This window comes from Lagopus leucura, unplaced genomic scaffold, assembly GCF_019238085.1.
Source record: "Lagopus leucura isolate 7727_CA_CO unplaced genomic scaffold, USGS_WTPT01 Super-Scaffold_760, whole genome shotgun sequence".
NCBI lineage: Eukaryota > Metazoa > Chordata > Aves > Galliformes > Phasianidae > Lagopus > Lagopus leucura.
Genome location: NW_024962257.1, coordinates 7,293,774 through 7,309,736, shown reverse-complemented (window position 1 = coordinate 7,309,736; position 15,963 = coordinate 7,293,774). Strand labels below are relative to the sequence as shown.

Genomic DNA, 15,963 nt, shown 5'->3' with positions numbered 1-15,963 from the left:
TTTATGACTGCCAGGCAAGCCTGGAGCCCACTGAAAGCTGAACATGCAGAGCTGTCTTCATCTTCCTGAAATGAAGCTTTCTGCAGAAAGGAGCATTAGCTCTTAATAAGCTCCAAATCTTATAAAATCTAAATTAGATGCTGTCGCTTACTTGGAAGTCTGCAGTCTAGGAGAACTATCTACTTCAGATCCCCCTTAACTGGTTTCTGGTACACACTTATCCCTTCTGTGCTCTCATTTCTGCTGATTTGTGAAGATGCCTGAAACTGCAGATTTCTGCAGTAGGAATCTGGATTAAAAGCAGTGCTATTAATGGTAAAGTGCAAATGCATTTAGTAACAAAGCCTGATAAAAGTAAATAGTGAACACATCAAGTAGTTAATTTCTACTTGAGTAACTTGCTTTTAAGGTATATTTTAGCAAAATTCAAATACAATTAAAATGCAGGAGATAACTTTAGTAAACTGACACAATTTCACTATTTCTAAACTTTGAACATGTTTTGCATTTAAAACCAATTAAAACTATCAATATGAAATTCACCTCATTCTTAATTGTGTAGCCCCTTAAGATTTCAGAGTTCACTAAGTGGCTTGTTTACATTTCTTATTACAAAGTGTCAGTTTCAGGTTCATTTTTCAGATATAAGTATTTGTATTAAAAACCTACATACTGGATTCTAAAAGAAATCAGTGAGGTTATGCAGGTTGATTTGTTAGCTATGTGAATGGAAGAAAATATACACAAAGTCATTAATTAAAACTTGACACTCTTCTTTGTTGTATCCATCCCAGAGGGGACAATTTCCTGCTATAATGATCAGCGACAATCAGCATAAGCACTAAGGAAATACCTTAATTTCCCAGTGGATGTACATCTAAATAAACATGGCTTTTTCTGTGATCAACTCTTTGAGGAAACAGAGAAGGATGCATCTCCTTTACAAAGGAAAAAGTATTGCTGCTCTGGATCACTGTAGAAAAATAAAACATTTTATGTCTAAATGAAGTGCTACACCAAGTGTATCAGCAACCGTTATGGTCAACCGTAATGGATTTAAAAAGAAAGATTTAAGACATCAGACTTTAAAAGGGAAAAACAGATTTATTTCATGCAGTTTACAATAGGCTAGTGTTATGAAAAGGAGGTTAAAAAAATACCCACACACATTTTTAATCGTATCTTTGTTTTAAAAATGATGGCTAACTATACCAACTTCAAATGTCTTGGGAAGCCCTAGCAGATTTTTTATCCAGGGAAACTCCCTGGATTCAATTTTTTGTCCATGTCTGTGCTAAGAGTTCTGGCTAATGCAAAGGCATTAAAACCAAATCAAAACTCAAACTTTGCTGCAGTAAGAACACTTCAGAGATAACGAATTGGCACAAAATAAAGTGTTATTGCTAATCCACTATCCAGGAAATAACATGTTGCAAGTATGGCCACTTGGATATTAACACAAACAGCTGATGCACAACTAACTGTGAGACAGGTGCTTTAAAACCAACAAAACCAACCTGCTGAATTGGGTATGTGGGCCTAGACAGACTGTAGGAAATGGATTCAGGGATTTTTTTCACAGCGAGGCTCAGATGAGGCTCAGGACAGAAGCAGGCTGAAATAGTTGCCATTTGGTACTTGTTCAGTTTGGTGCTCTTGGTTCAGTTCCAAGCAGATAGGTTGGCAACATTTTTTTTTGACAGTGTCTTGGCACTTGCTTTTCTCCTAGCAAGAACGCGTGGGCCAACTTCAATTTGAATAATGTTGTGCATGAGCTTTTGTAAAATCTTCAAAAGGAACAAGAATCATGTACACAGATATTTCAACTCTTACATTTCATACGGATTGATTGGGCCTGGACATCTCAGTAGGTGTTAGGTTGGGTCAAACCCTAGGCTCAGCATTCCGAAGCAAGGAGAACTTGCAGAACCTTCTCCTGCCTCAGCCATCCCCAAAGGATCAAAATAACTATCAATAAGTTGTTTTAATTATAGTAATTATTTATACACAACATCCTGAAGAGAACCCTGGAAAGAACCCAGAAAGCTCTGTTTGCAGCAGTATTTATTTACTGAGCTTTCCAGAAGTTTATACCTTGGTAGATCTTACAACAGTGAAGGACAGCTAAGTTGCAATGAAATATTCAGCATCAATTTCCTGGCACAGAATCTTCCTCAAAGTCTTTCTGTTGGCAGTTCTGTTCACAACAGCTGTTAGATTTCAACATGGGCAATAATAAAGTGGTGGGCAAATGTGCTGTCATCTCTACTGTACTCCTTACCAAGCTGGATACTGAAATTCCAAACAAGATATGAACGCAATTATATCTGCAATTGGTTATATCTGCAATTTCTAAAAATGATTTCAGAGTTTGAGTTAGAAAAACAAACTAGCTGCTTTTTAGAAGTTATTTATGTCTCTAGAACCTCAAATTAGCCCTGGACAGTATTTTAGCCCTTAGGATTTCTGCAGTGAAAATGAAGAGTTCCTTCTTTTACACAAACTGAACAATAAAATAAGACCTATTTAGCCCTTTAAAGCCTCAGTCCACTAAGAAGCCTTTAAAGACAGCTCCTGATTGTTGTGAGCCAAAAGAAAGAAAAATTATATTACACTGAGTCCAGGCAGCTTTCTACATTTTTTTTTTTTAAACTGAATATTCATCCTATTTTAAGAATCAGTAATCCTACTCACAAACCCAGGTAGAATCCTGAGATTGTCCTTAAAGCTGCAAATAACTGCAGTCTAAAGTATAGTGAAGCAAACAGACAGCTTCCTCAAAATGGCTGTGTTAGGAAAGACACTTCACCAGAGACCCCTGGAAGTTTTAATCCCACTGTCCTGAGATAACAAGTACTGCTAAAGGCAAAGCAAAATCCCATCTCTGTTTCAAGGACCCCAACTGTAGGGTTGATTGAAGAAGTTAATTTAAAAACTCGACAGCGATTGTTGATGCTGAGAGAGAGATTAAAATAGGAGAACGACACTTTCTTGTTTTACAAAGTGAACAAAATGCCAAGTTTCGTCTCCAGACTCTCTTTTTTCCCTTGGCCTTAATCCCAAAGAAAAGCCCAGTTCTTAGCAGTTCTCTCAATACATCTCAAGGAACATATTCCAGCATAACTGAACAACTGGACAACACACATTATAATACATTTCCTAGATAACTGCATTCACTCACACATTCCTGCATTCCAAGTTCATTTTTATAATACTAATGAAACAGCAATTTGTAAATGGTATGAGTTTGTTACTGCTCAAAAAGAGACCGAAACTTCCAGCAACCTCAACAGATGTTCACGGAATGCAGCGTTCTGTTCTGAGAAATAGTTTTCTGAAAATATCATCATCCCACTCAACAGACCTGCTCCCCGAGCAAGTGCATGTTCTTTTGTTTAATCTGTGAGAATTTTTTTTTTATTCTCCTAAAAAAAGTTCCACTCTCAGAGAAACAGGAGTCTGAATCAAGTTCTTGTATCTCCAGAAAGATACCAGGAAATAATCTCATTTCTCATCAGTCATAACTGCGCAGAAACACTGCTGGAAATGGAGCTATGCAACTACTGCCAGAATAAAATCTGAAGAGAAAAAGCTGGGTAGGTATCTTGAGCTCAGTTTCTTCAAGAATATGTTTTACTAATGCTCAGGTGGGAAGATGAAACAGTTCCCAGGAACTGTTATCACGACAAGAAGCCTACTGAATTTGAAAAAACAAAACCAACAACAGTTTCCACATGTTCCAAGTATAATCATGCTGAAGACTGAAAGTTCAGTAGGCGACCAGGCCTGTGACACATTTCTGTGGGATAACAAACTGCAGTTATCCATAATCCTTAGAAATCCCACAGTAAGGAAGAGAAAATTCCAGGTGAACTTTTGCTAAGAAATCTATTTCACACATACTGTGGGACCTGCTGAGTCAGCCCGTACTTTTGGATAGTTCCATTCACAACTTCGCAGCCTCAGAATGCAGATCACTGCAGATAAACTCTGATTCAATTGCTGCCTGAAGTAATGCAAAAGTGTTTGACATAAAATCAGTCATCTCCGATATTAAAAACCAGCCTGTTTCCTAACTTAAATAAATGAATATAGTAAGTATGGACTTCTTGGTTCTTCAACAAGAAGTCCATCACGCAATGAAAGTCTCTGAGAAACTCCTCTAAAAATCCACTATGACCTAATGGAGTGGCCTCCTTCTGCATGAGCAACACACAAAACCACTGCCCTGAATATTCATTGAGTGAAAGTGTGGGAAGCTAAACCTTTCACAGAACTTACATTTTCATGAGAGGTTACCTTAACTAACTGTATATTTTGGTATCTCTCCCTCCCTACTTTCTTCCTTCGTCAACCTCTCCATGCTCAAAACCCTAAATCCTAACTTGGAATACTGTTTTAATGTGAAGAGAGAGAAGCTGGAAAAATCCAGAGCTCACCTCAAGCTTTTTTTCAGAATAGCTTTTCAAATACAACCCCTCAGCATCAGTTTTACATAATCATGAGCAGTTGGCTTAAGTGAATACTCCCCAAAGGACAGAGAAGAAACAAAGGACGCCGGTTTAAATGAAGTCCGTACGTAACCTCATCCTGCAAGATGTTAAATTATGAAGCAATTGTAAAAACATGATGTAGATTGGACTCTAATGAAAAAAAAAAACCGCCCTGTACTTGAAATTGCAAGAGTCAAATAAAAACCTTCTTTAGGGATTGATTCTTAATGCCTTGAAAAAGGCGCATGATTGCACTTCCATCTATCTGAAAGCCTCAGATGTTCACAAAAAAAATCAACAGCAAGAACAGGAAAGTAAGTAGTTCAGGTGTTCTCAAGCAATAGCACATATAAAATAATTTATAAGGTACCTGCCTTTTTTTTTTTCTTTTTTTTTTCCTTAAAATCTCCATGAGGTATCGGAAACAAAGTGCAAAATGATTAACCACCATTTTCCCCAAATTTGCTACAACAGGGATACAATGTAAACTGGAGAGCAGGTAATCTCAACATAAAAGCATGTTTTAAAACTGAAAAAAATCCAGAGAAAAAACATACTTAGGAAAAAAAAAACCAACCCTTTTCCGTACTCTGAGTTTGTTCGACTGGCTCAGTTTGTTACTTATGCTTTGCTGCTGCCATTCTTGAAGGTCTCACCTTGTGAAATAAAATACTCTGTCTTTTGAGGGTTAAATAAGAGACAATGGAAGTGCAGATTTAGAAGGATTATTACGCGGATATTTTGGGCATTAGAATACGCGTGCGCCAATGCCACAGTGCTCTGTAAAGCTCGTCAAGAAAACCTGGTCAGCTGCAATTCCATGAGCTGGGGAGCTCAGAGAATATGGTGGAGTCATGCTGTTTAAAAACACAGTGACTACTGCAGCGGAGGAAATGCTTTAATATGTAGATAACACAGACAATAGTTAGGCTTATTTTCAGATACACAAGATAATCTGTTACTATTTAGGGGAACCTTGGGTGCTAAATTTAAGCTGATAAAATATGGGTGCCTAAAAAAGTATAAAAGTATAAACATTTTCCCCTACACAATTACATGTTTAGCAAATTCAATTCATTTTGAACATCTTTAAAAAAGACAAACATTGTGTGTATTGTTGTGGAGGGGCCAGCAGCTTTCAGTGCAGACCACGTCCAAGTGGCAAAATGCATTACAAACCCTTTCAAGCATTAGATGCATGAACAAAACGTTTAGCTCACTGTTTAACCAGCTTAGTAGAAATGTTTTTTTGTTTGTTTGTTTTTTTACAAATTCTGCCAAACTTTTATCAATGTATAGTAAGTCTTTTTTGGTTGTTTTTGTTTTCTTTTTTTTCTTTTTTTTTTTTTTTTTTTTAGAAAAAAAGGGTAGGCCTTAGGTGCTTGATAATCAGGCATTCATGTAAAGGATTACCTAGAGTATACGCATAAATCCTGAAGATACTAAGAATTAAAACAAATGTCTTTAGAATTCAAAACAATTTTATAACTTTTTGAAACTTCCTTCCACTGCTTTCAGCTACACGTGTCAATGTAGCTGGGTTTTATACTGTCAATATCATTAAGTGTTTTGAAGACGTGAAAGATTTTTCTCAAAACCTAGTGTACTAAAAAAGCTCCAGTCTTGTGTATTAGCCTTCCTCCAGGACACAAATCAATCAAGCTGAACCAGATGTTTTCAAAGTGTTCTTTAACTGCATAGTTGCAACAGTACAGAAAGACTGACTATGGTTATCTTGAATGTCTGGTTTTTCAATATTTCAAGAAGTTTCAATTGCACAAGCTCGTGTTCATGCTCAACGTTGATTTCTATCCCAGTCACAGAGACAGTGATCAAGGACCAGCCAGCCCAATTTCTATAACCTCCAGCTCTTGAAAAATCTCCACCATAATCCACTGTTACCAATACTTACAGGAATCTTAGAAGTACAAGCACAGATACGAATACTAACATCTCAAAAGAAACAAAATTTTCTGTTGTTCATCTTAAGTGAATTTCGATTCCCCTTCCAAACATCTGTCTAAGACTGGAGCGTGACTTTTACAGGAGGAGACTGTTTTGTCAGAAGGAACATCAAGAATGACTCAGACGAAGGCCATTTTCTCTGAGTATAGTCTTCCCTTTGGGTATTAACGTACGCTATAAACCCAGTCAATATATACAAACCTTCCTTTAAAGAAAACCTTTGTTGTATAACTTTTTACGTGCTAGTTTCAGTTGATCTCCTAGGCTGTTCTTACCTAATAGAATATGTTGCAGTGCCATAAGGAATGTGCAGTGTGAGACAGTCAGCTGGGGCTGTCACAGATGCTGTCACTGATTCTGAAACAATATAGGCCCAAATATTTGCGTTTGTGGGCTGTAATGTGTGTGTGTGTGTGTGTAGCACCAATTGCATTGTCTTTTAAATGTTTATAATTATTAGTAGGAAAATTTCTGCTAACTGATCAACATTGGGTCATCCAGCACCAAGCATTAAGTGCTACATGTCTCAGAGGAAAATATGAGTGCGTGGTTATTTCTTTTCAGATGGCCAGTGTTGGATAGCCCATAAGAGAGTACAACCATGCACTACAACCAAAACTTAAAACACACTCCCACACCATCTATTCCCATTAAGTAATCTTACAATGCAGTAAGCCAGCTGACACCAGCTTATAGGCAAAAATGGTTGAACCCAGGTCAACAGAAAATTGTCTAAATCAGATTTTTTTCTTTTGCAGCCAAGACTCTTCAATGTGACAACTCACTGCATCTTGGAATAAACAAGAAAAAACTTCACCCTTCAATACTGCCTTCACATCCTGGATCCTCGTTCTTGCAAAATCTGAAAGAGGCAAATAAAAACTCCGTGAATGAAAATCCATGCAATATCATTCCTAAAGAATGGAGGACAAAGAACAACATAATGACTACTTCAAATAACTGATATCAATTTTTTAAGAAGCTGGTTCAAGGACCTTCCTGAAACCTGTGCTTTGAGATTGAAAAAAAAAAAAAAAGGAGAGATTAATACATATCATATTTACTGTCAGACATTGTGAAAACACATGTACATCACTACTAGTAACAGAGTCTGATTAATACAGTCAAAGCTTAAGGGTTGGGAGATATAAGAAGTAAACCATTTCAGTCTCACCACTGATCTAAACTTACTTAGTATGGTAAATGAACTCAGATACTTTACTGAAAATTAGGATGTAATCTTAATTTTTTGCCACTGTAGAAAAACGTCCTCAGCTCTTGGAAGTTTCAGCTGCAAACTACATCCTCTGAAAACATGAATTAGCAATTCAAAATGTGCAAAATGACACAGTGGGTGAGATGATGCAGACAGCTTTCAAAGACCAAGAATACAAGTTGGCAAGAATCTAATCTTCATTTGAAACAGATGTCCAGACTTGATATTTTGCATGAACTACACGTAACCAATGACATTTCTTCACAGATACTTACTATGCTGTTCAGAAATATAAAGCTCATCAGCTGGACAGACCAGCTATAGGAAAATAAATACTACTTTATGACAGCAATTTTTATATATTTTTACATGAATATTGTTTGCTCCTGCAAGTTCTCACAAGTTAGGTAAGCATCCTAGGCCACAGGAAAACTGCTTCTACAGAGACAGGACACTGCAATTCTCAAACATTATTTGTCCATTGATATCTTTTGAATGATCCAAGACAAGGAACTGAGAAGCACTGCAGCTTTTGACCTCATGAGCAGGAACGTACTTCTCACAAATTGCAGCTGTTACTACAGAACTGAGATTCCCATTACCATGAGTAAAATGATTATTTTTTTCCTAAAAGCAGCTGGTTTGTTTAATATTCACTTTAAAAGGTGGTATTAAATACAGGGGCTGAAGTCTAACAGAAAAAAAATCTGTCCTTGAAAACTCTGGGAAATGTTGTATATAACATCTAGCAACACAAAAGTTATGTATCCCATTTGCATTTGACTATCATTTTTTTCCTTCTCTCTTTAGATTCTCTTCAGCACCTCCAGTGAAGGAAGGATCCACATTTTAGGACTGACTCCAGGCAACAACATTTCTCACATTGCTGCTCTAACCTGAGTGGCAAACAGCAGTAACCAGGTCAGCTCTAAGGATGCCTAGTTCCACAGAGGAGCCTTCAAGCAAACACAGAACCAGTCATGACTGAGGTAAAAAAAACCTACTAAGTAGAGCTTCAGAAGTACTGAGCACAAATATTTAACAGTGCTCATCTGAAAGTTAACTATCTCTAATGATACTTCATTTTTTCTTAATTGTTGTGTGTTTCCTAAGTGCTGGGAATGGCTCTTGGTTTCAAGCACTGAAAGAAAGCAAAGGCACAGCATTGGGAACAGCATGGCTGTCTTCAATATATAATTTCTTTCTATGATGATTTGAATTTAATCTCATATTATAACAAATATCACGCCAATAACTCAGTAACACATTCTTCCCCAAACAATTCACAGAATTTGACAGCTTTGTGCCTGTTGGGTAAAAATTGGCAACCACTTATAACACAGCATGCCAATTCCATGCATGGTTTCAGATGAAAAAGTCTAGGTATTTCGTTTCTTTTAAATATTGTTTGAATGTTGACAATTGAACATACCAGCCTCTATCAGTCATCAGGCCCAATATGTCTTTTTCACAGTGACTACAGTCATAGAACTACAGAATTGTTTGAGTTCGAGTTTTAAAAGACCCTAAAAGATCATTTAGTCCAATTCCCCAGTCAAGTGGGGTCTTGCCTGCTTTGCACAACTTCATGGGACGTTTTTTTAGCGCTAGAGTTCAGAAAGACTCCACCACCCCTCCTTCAGAGACGGTTGAATGTTAACTTCAAAATTAAAAAACAAATCATTTTTGTTTTTCTAAATCCACTTCACCACTTGCTCACTGAAATCCCGGCGGTGTCCCACTTTGCGGTTACAAAATTCTGTTTCATTTCAAAGTCAGACAGTATTATTTCATTAGGAAAACAGATGACAATGCAGGATCTTCAATACATTTCCATACAGAAAGATGTTTCTGATGGGCTCTGATACGTTCTGATGCAAACACAGCCTATTTCAGGAGGAATAATTTACTGTGTGTACTGAACAAAACGCATTTCACGTTGAATTGTAGGAAAGATACAAATGTGTTCTGCAAGGAAGAGACAGGCCTTGAAGCCAAAAACAAACAAACAAAAAGCTTACTGGAAGCTGCGGAAATACATCAGGAGTTAATTGGATATATGCTTAACACTTAATCTCTTTCCTTTAGTACTTGCAGTCGATTGTAGCTAAGAACAATGTATTGGAACAGAAGCCCCCGTGGTGGATAATAGTCTGATGCAGCAATTCTAGCCAATGAGGCCAAAAACACTGCTGAAACAAGCACCTGTGCAGTTAGAAAACATTACTGCATCTATTCATTTCGTGAACGTTTCCCATCTAAAGTACAAAATTTGAGTTTATTCTTTCCTTAAAAAATACTCTGACGTTTATTTAATAGAGATAGAACTGCTTTCTGTAACTTCAAGAACACATACAGTAAAATAAAGCTACCCCAGATCTGGCTGTTCACCTTGGCACACCTTGTTGAGACAATAAATCCAACATAAAGTAGAAAATTCCATCAGATCAGAAAATATTTTAACATGCTTTGCTTCATGCTTTTCTGGTAACCCCTACTTTTACTAAAGAGAAAGTGATTTCTGATCGCAGGCTCTCAAGAGAGAGGTGCTCCATCCACCTCTGTTTAGCAGCTGGGTGAAGGAGGATCTTCTATAGTCACGGCACAGTGATTTTGTCCAAAGAAGGAAAGAAATTTGAATTGAATTTGAATTTCAATTATCAAGAATGATACCAAAATTGGGCTTACTTACTAATTGCTCAAAGGATGACTGACTCTGTTCTGCAATCTGAATTTCCTCCTTTTCTTCTGAAAATAAGATGGTAATGAGATGGTAGCTATCTGGGCAATATAATGCTGAGAGAAGACACCTCAACCATAGCAGAGGCAACTAACATTTGAAAATGGTTGTGGCAGATCTTCTAACTTCTGGTAGCTAGGACTGAGGAGTATATCTAAAGCAGAAAGTTTTCATGCAAGAACATGATCTAAACATGCAAGAACATCAGCTAAACAGAGACTTGCATTGATAATGCTCCTTGGTCCTTACTCATCAAATCTGATGTGTTCAGAATTTTCCTGCTTTTCATGCTTCTATTCTGTTTTTCCTCCAGGTACTCTCAGGAATGCTGAATAAACTCAGTTTCTAAGGGCCTGAGTGTGACAGCTTCTGAGATAACTAGAATGCAAGACCTATTTCCTCCCACTCAGAATAGATCTGCTGCAGATGTAATAGCATCTTAAGAGACTTTCTGTCTCCTGGGTAGCTTAAGAATCCAGCATTCAATTCCATCAGAGGACCAATTTACTTTTTTTCAACAAAGCTTCAGATTTGATCCATTCCTTGCAGCCATTTTGTAAAAATAGGATCTTTTGCCAAGCCCACCTCAGCAGCAGTCTTGATTCAAAAACATTTAGTTTCAAAATTACCAGATATTTTGGCTATGCTGTACTTCAGTTAAGTTTATACATGTAATGCCAGATCAGGTGTTCACTGAAAATTTAGTCTGCAAGTTTGTATCAGATGCCCCTACACATAAAAAGTAATTAACAGAAAAGATGTCAAAACCAATTTTGGTCCTAGAGCATTGTCCCATACAATCTATATGAAGCACTTTTTCTCTTAGCATACCTTTAAAGGATATCATCATACTACAGCTGATAACAGCCACATTCATGATTTTGTCAAAGAGCCAACATACAGAACAGGTATTCTGCTTCTGCTAACCATGCCACAGCTATAATCACGAACAAATACACCACTAGGACCAGCCAAAGGATAGCACTACTGGGGACAGGAATCGGTGGGGCAGAAAAGCATCTGGGTAAAATCCTACGGCAGCCAGTGCTCACCATGACATTTATATTTAATCTGAGTCATTCATATCGTAATCCGTTTCTTCATCTTCACTCTGAGTGGCATGCAGCATGCAGCAAGTATAGAGAAAGGAAAGGAAAAGAAAAGATTGCAAGTGAGTCAGAGCTGCAACAAAGTACAGTCCACTTAGACTTGAAGCATTGGAGAATGGCACTAATTCACTTTTATTTGGGAACCCCACTCTTCATAAGGAAGCATGACAGCAGACAATTTCAAGCAGGAACACTACGGATTTCATGAAAATGTCCTCTCCCAAATGTCCAAAATGTCTGCAGACAGAAGTCAACAGCGCCACACAGTATAATAACGGGGACCTTAAGTGCACAGAAAATTTAAATAACCTGAAGTTGGTACCTTAGCTTCTCCGCAGATGGGGAGGGATAGCACTTGAAAATCAAATTCTGGATGTAGATGGTATCAAGAGGCTTTAGTCATTACAGGTAAATAAACTGAAAGAGCAAAGTGCTTGTGGGAACACAGCATATCTTACAGTAATGTCAAAGCTACCTGAAACAATCTAAGTCAATGTTCCAAACGGGGTTAAATTCCCCCCCTCAGCCACAGTAGAAGGCTGCAAAAAAGTCAACTACTGACAAGAACTAAGAAAAGCAGGTGCTGAAATACACCCCCCGACTGGCATCTTGCTACCTGTTACACAGTTTTGTTGGTCATTTTTGTTTTTTACTGCAATTTGACCAGCCATTTCTTCCTTAAAAACACCAATGGCAAAATCATGCTAAAATTACTACTCAGTGGAAAATATACACTACAGGACTGATCATTTTTGTACTTATTAACCACTAATGCTTCACAGCACAGCACATTTTCAATTATCTTTCTATACGTTACATCAACAAAACAATGTTTTATGCTTTGTACAAGCTAGAGGTTCATCAACATGTAGTGGAGTGAAGTATGGTTTGAGAGGCAGTAAAGTTTGCATAGATCACTCACAGTGAGAGTGGTGGAATCACACATTTCAAGATTTTAATTGCTAATATTTCTCTGTTCCAACCTATCTATGCAAGCTGTTTTCCATCAAACATCTCTAAGAAGGAATGAGGTGACACTTGATTACACAGAGTATCAGAAAATGCTTCTTCTATTTTGAAAGTTCGCTCCTGTTAATTAAAATTGAAGTGCCTGTCACAAAACATTACTTTTTTTTTTTTTTTTTTTTTTGCTTTCTCTAACCCAATGTGTTGTAAAAGTAATAGTTAGGAAGACTTTCTCATAGTTTCTAAAAGTCAGCCTCAGGATGTGATCACCTCACTCCATATATATCACTGGATGCCCTAATTTCAATCAGATGAACTTCCTGAGGACCAACTCAGATGCTACTGAACAAACCACAGACTGGAAGTTTAAAGCTGGCTAAGCAGGGAACTGCTGAGACAACAGCTTCCAAGGTCTGGTCCAAATTTCTCAACAGCACAGTTAGAAACCTCCCAGCCAAAAAGGAATTCCGCCCCTCACACCCTGACCAAACATCCACCTATAAGATATATAGCATAAAAATAAATAAAAAGGATTATTCAAGTATTGCCATTTATTGCTAGCAACAGCTCAACTCTTCCAGGACAAAAGGAGCGAATGTTTATATCTTCAAATAAAAATGAGCAATAATTCTCATACCATGTCCTGGTCGAGTTATGCTCTGTTCTCATCTCTGAAATGATAACCAAGAAGTATTTTAAAAGAGAAGTCTAAGATTTAGCATCTCTCAGAGCTACTAATTGTATAGCAGTTGAACCATGCCCTGAACAAGTTTATCTATTCGGGTTTTGACAGTTCAGTTTGACAGTTTCAGTTTGTATATTTTCCACTATGTGAAGGATGCAATGTAACTCTGGCAACTTCTGAAGTTCCCTGAGTACGTACCACAAATTCTTATGAAGATGTACATCAGGCTCAAGAATTCCACTTTTCATTCCAGGCACAAATCCCAGACTAAACTATTGCCACACTCCTCTTTTCCGACTCTTTAAGTTTTCCTGAAGCATTCTGACAAAAGCAGAACTTGATTATGTTAATCCCTTAGAACTCTCTGGAAATTTTATCTCAACAGAGACGAAATAGCAGAAATCAATAATTTCACTAAATAAATATAAATAAAGCTTGGAGTACTTTTAAAATGTAATTTACAAAAATGTCTCCATATATGTAACAGCAAAACGAAGTTACACAACACAGAAAGTAGAGAGGTTCAGCCTATTTGGGGCCACAAGCCAAAGATCCAGATTGCTTTTCAGCATTATTTCAAGATTTATTTACCTTAAAGATGATTCTTGAAAAAGCAATCAGTGATGTTTCACCATCTCCCATTTGAAAATACCACATGAAAAGCTTTTAAGCCAGCGACAGAAATACTCAGTTTATCTATAGTCACTTCTCTTACAAAGCAACTGCACCATGATAAGAACATCTAATATGCACAGAATAACGTGTCCACACAACTCATTGCCCTCTTACTACACAGTTGCCTCTTCACATTTTTCCTTTGTACAAACTCTGAAAGACAACAGATGAAAATGCCTGGACATTGTGCCCACTGCAACCCTTTTATAAAACTGGTTATAGAGAGGAAGGAGAGCTGGAGGGAAACATGTAAATAATAAGCTATCAAGCATCTTCATTTTTTAATGTATTGCACCGTTTCTCAGAGATGCCATATTAAAATTCCCGTTCTTGATAGTAAGATTTCTTCAGTTGAACTCAAGCAAGAACATTTTTCAACTGAGTTACTGAAAGAATAAGGAATTATTCAAATGCAAAAGAAAATAAAATGCAGATTCTCAACTGTGAACAGTAAACATCTGTCAGTACTCAACAAACAGGACAGGCATCAGGAACAGTACAGATATTCCATTCATAGAAGCTATCTGGTGTAACAGATAGTGCTGACTCTGCCATTTACACTCTCCTGTACAATGAACAGGAATCACTACTTCCTTGAAGGAGGGGAACAAAAAGGCAAGTAAAGAACTGTCCAGAAGAAAGGCATGCCTTGCATTACTTAGCAAAGCCTATGCTGTGCTGACACTACCTCTTTTCTCCAACATACAGTAACTTACCTTTGCTTTTTCACTGGGTTCGCTGGTTGTGCCATAGGGAGTGTTATGCAATTCCTTTGAGACAACACACAGAAATTCAGCCTGATCTTCATTGCCATAGTTATAGGAAGAACCGATACTGACCAGCTGAAAGATGAAAGAAAGAAAAAATCACCTGCATTTCTATGTAAAACAAATCCCACAGCTTCACACTCCTCACTCTTCACACTGATGGCTGTGCCTGAAGCATAAGTCTCCATTTCAATGCAAATACATTTTGATGTTGACAAATACACTGACACTCTGATGGTAAGATAAACATAGCTTTTCTTTTTGAACATTTACAGAATTAATGGCGTACAATTATGATTTTATTGTCAAACAAAAGGCTACAGAGTTAGGCCAGAGGAAAAGCAGCCCGTTCCCTGTTCCTGTCATTTAATGGAAACATTCCCATCCTCCAAAGTTAATTTTTACAACTTTGTATGTTGTGTCTTAACGCAGCACAATTTAGCACATAAATGGCTGCATGCAAGAAGCACTTTAGCCAGGAAGGATAACTACCACTTCACTAAGGATAACAGCACTTTTACTATAACATCTTCTGAGTGGACAGCATTAAAATTTGTCCTTGATTGGAAAACAGCAAGATACAGCACGTTGGGATGCTACGATTAACATCAGAAATACGTGTGTACTGCTGCAAGGAAGTACATTCTAGGAAGGACTATAGGTGGAAGCAGTGTATAATGAAATGATTTATAAGCTTCTACAAGTCTTGATATTAAACGTTAAATTACAATTTCCTGAGAACGAAGGATATGCTAAACATCAATATTACCTCATATACAACATATTTATCAAACGGCGTAAGTTTCATACACCTTATCTTACCTTACACACAGTACACCTGCCTAATGCTAGAAGCTTTACACAGCCTGCCTTTCCCAGCCAGAATCAATTCCGATGAAGCTGGTTCATTTTTAAAAAAAGATTTATTTCAAAGCCATGACAAGGTAATGTATGGTGCTATAATTACTGACACAGATCAAGCACCTAAAAATCAAACTGTTTCAGAAACACTATATCTAAATGCCATTACCAAAACTATATTGCATCTAACTGCCAAACCACCACAGACATGTAATAAAGCTGCCCTACCCCTCAGACTCTATTATATCATTAAATCATCCTGGTAATAGCTCCACAAAAAGGTTTGACTTCTTTTTCTTAAATGAACAACACTTGAAAAACTGTGGTTATTTGTCTAAAAACAAATGTATCTCCATCAGTCTGGCAGAGCACCAGAGAGTAAGACTTTTTAGAGTAGGGAAGATGAAACCAAGGTGAAACCTTGGTCCAGAATCCGTGCTTAAGACATGACTCCCCTAACAAAAGTGAAAGACAGACCACGGTTAA

The 15,963-nt window shown here is 37.4% G+C and overlaps 1 protein-coding gene across 1 annotated transcript in view; it reads right to left on the bottom strand.

Moving 5' to 3' along the window:
• Window positions 1-1,084: 1,084 nt before the first annotated feature.
• KCTD5 (potassium channel tetramerization domain containing 5) overlaps window positions 1,085-15,963 on the bottom strand; it is a 30,128-nt gene continuing 15,249 nt past the window's right edge. The window contains exons 6-7 of the mRNA XM_042864460.1: window positions 14,566-14,691; window positions 1,085-7,320 (exon numbers count right to left, since the gene is read on the bottom strand). Of these exons, the coding sequence (XP_042720394.1) occupies window positions 7,291-7,320; window positions 14,566-14,691 (156 nt within the window). The 3' untranslated portion in view covers window positions 1,085-7,290. The remainder of the gene's footprint in view (window positions 7,321-14,565; window positions 14,692-15,963) is intronic.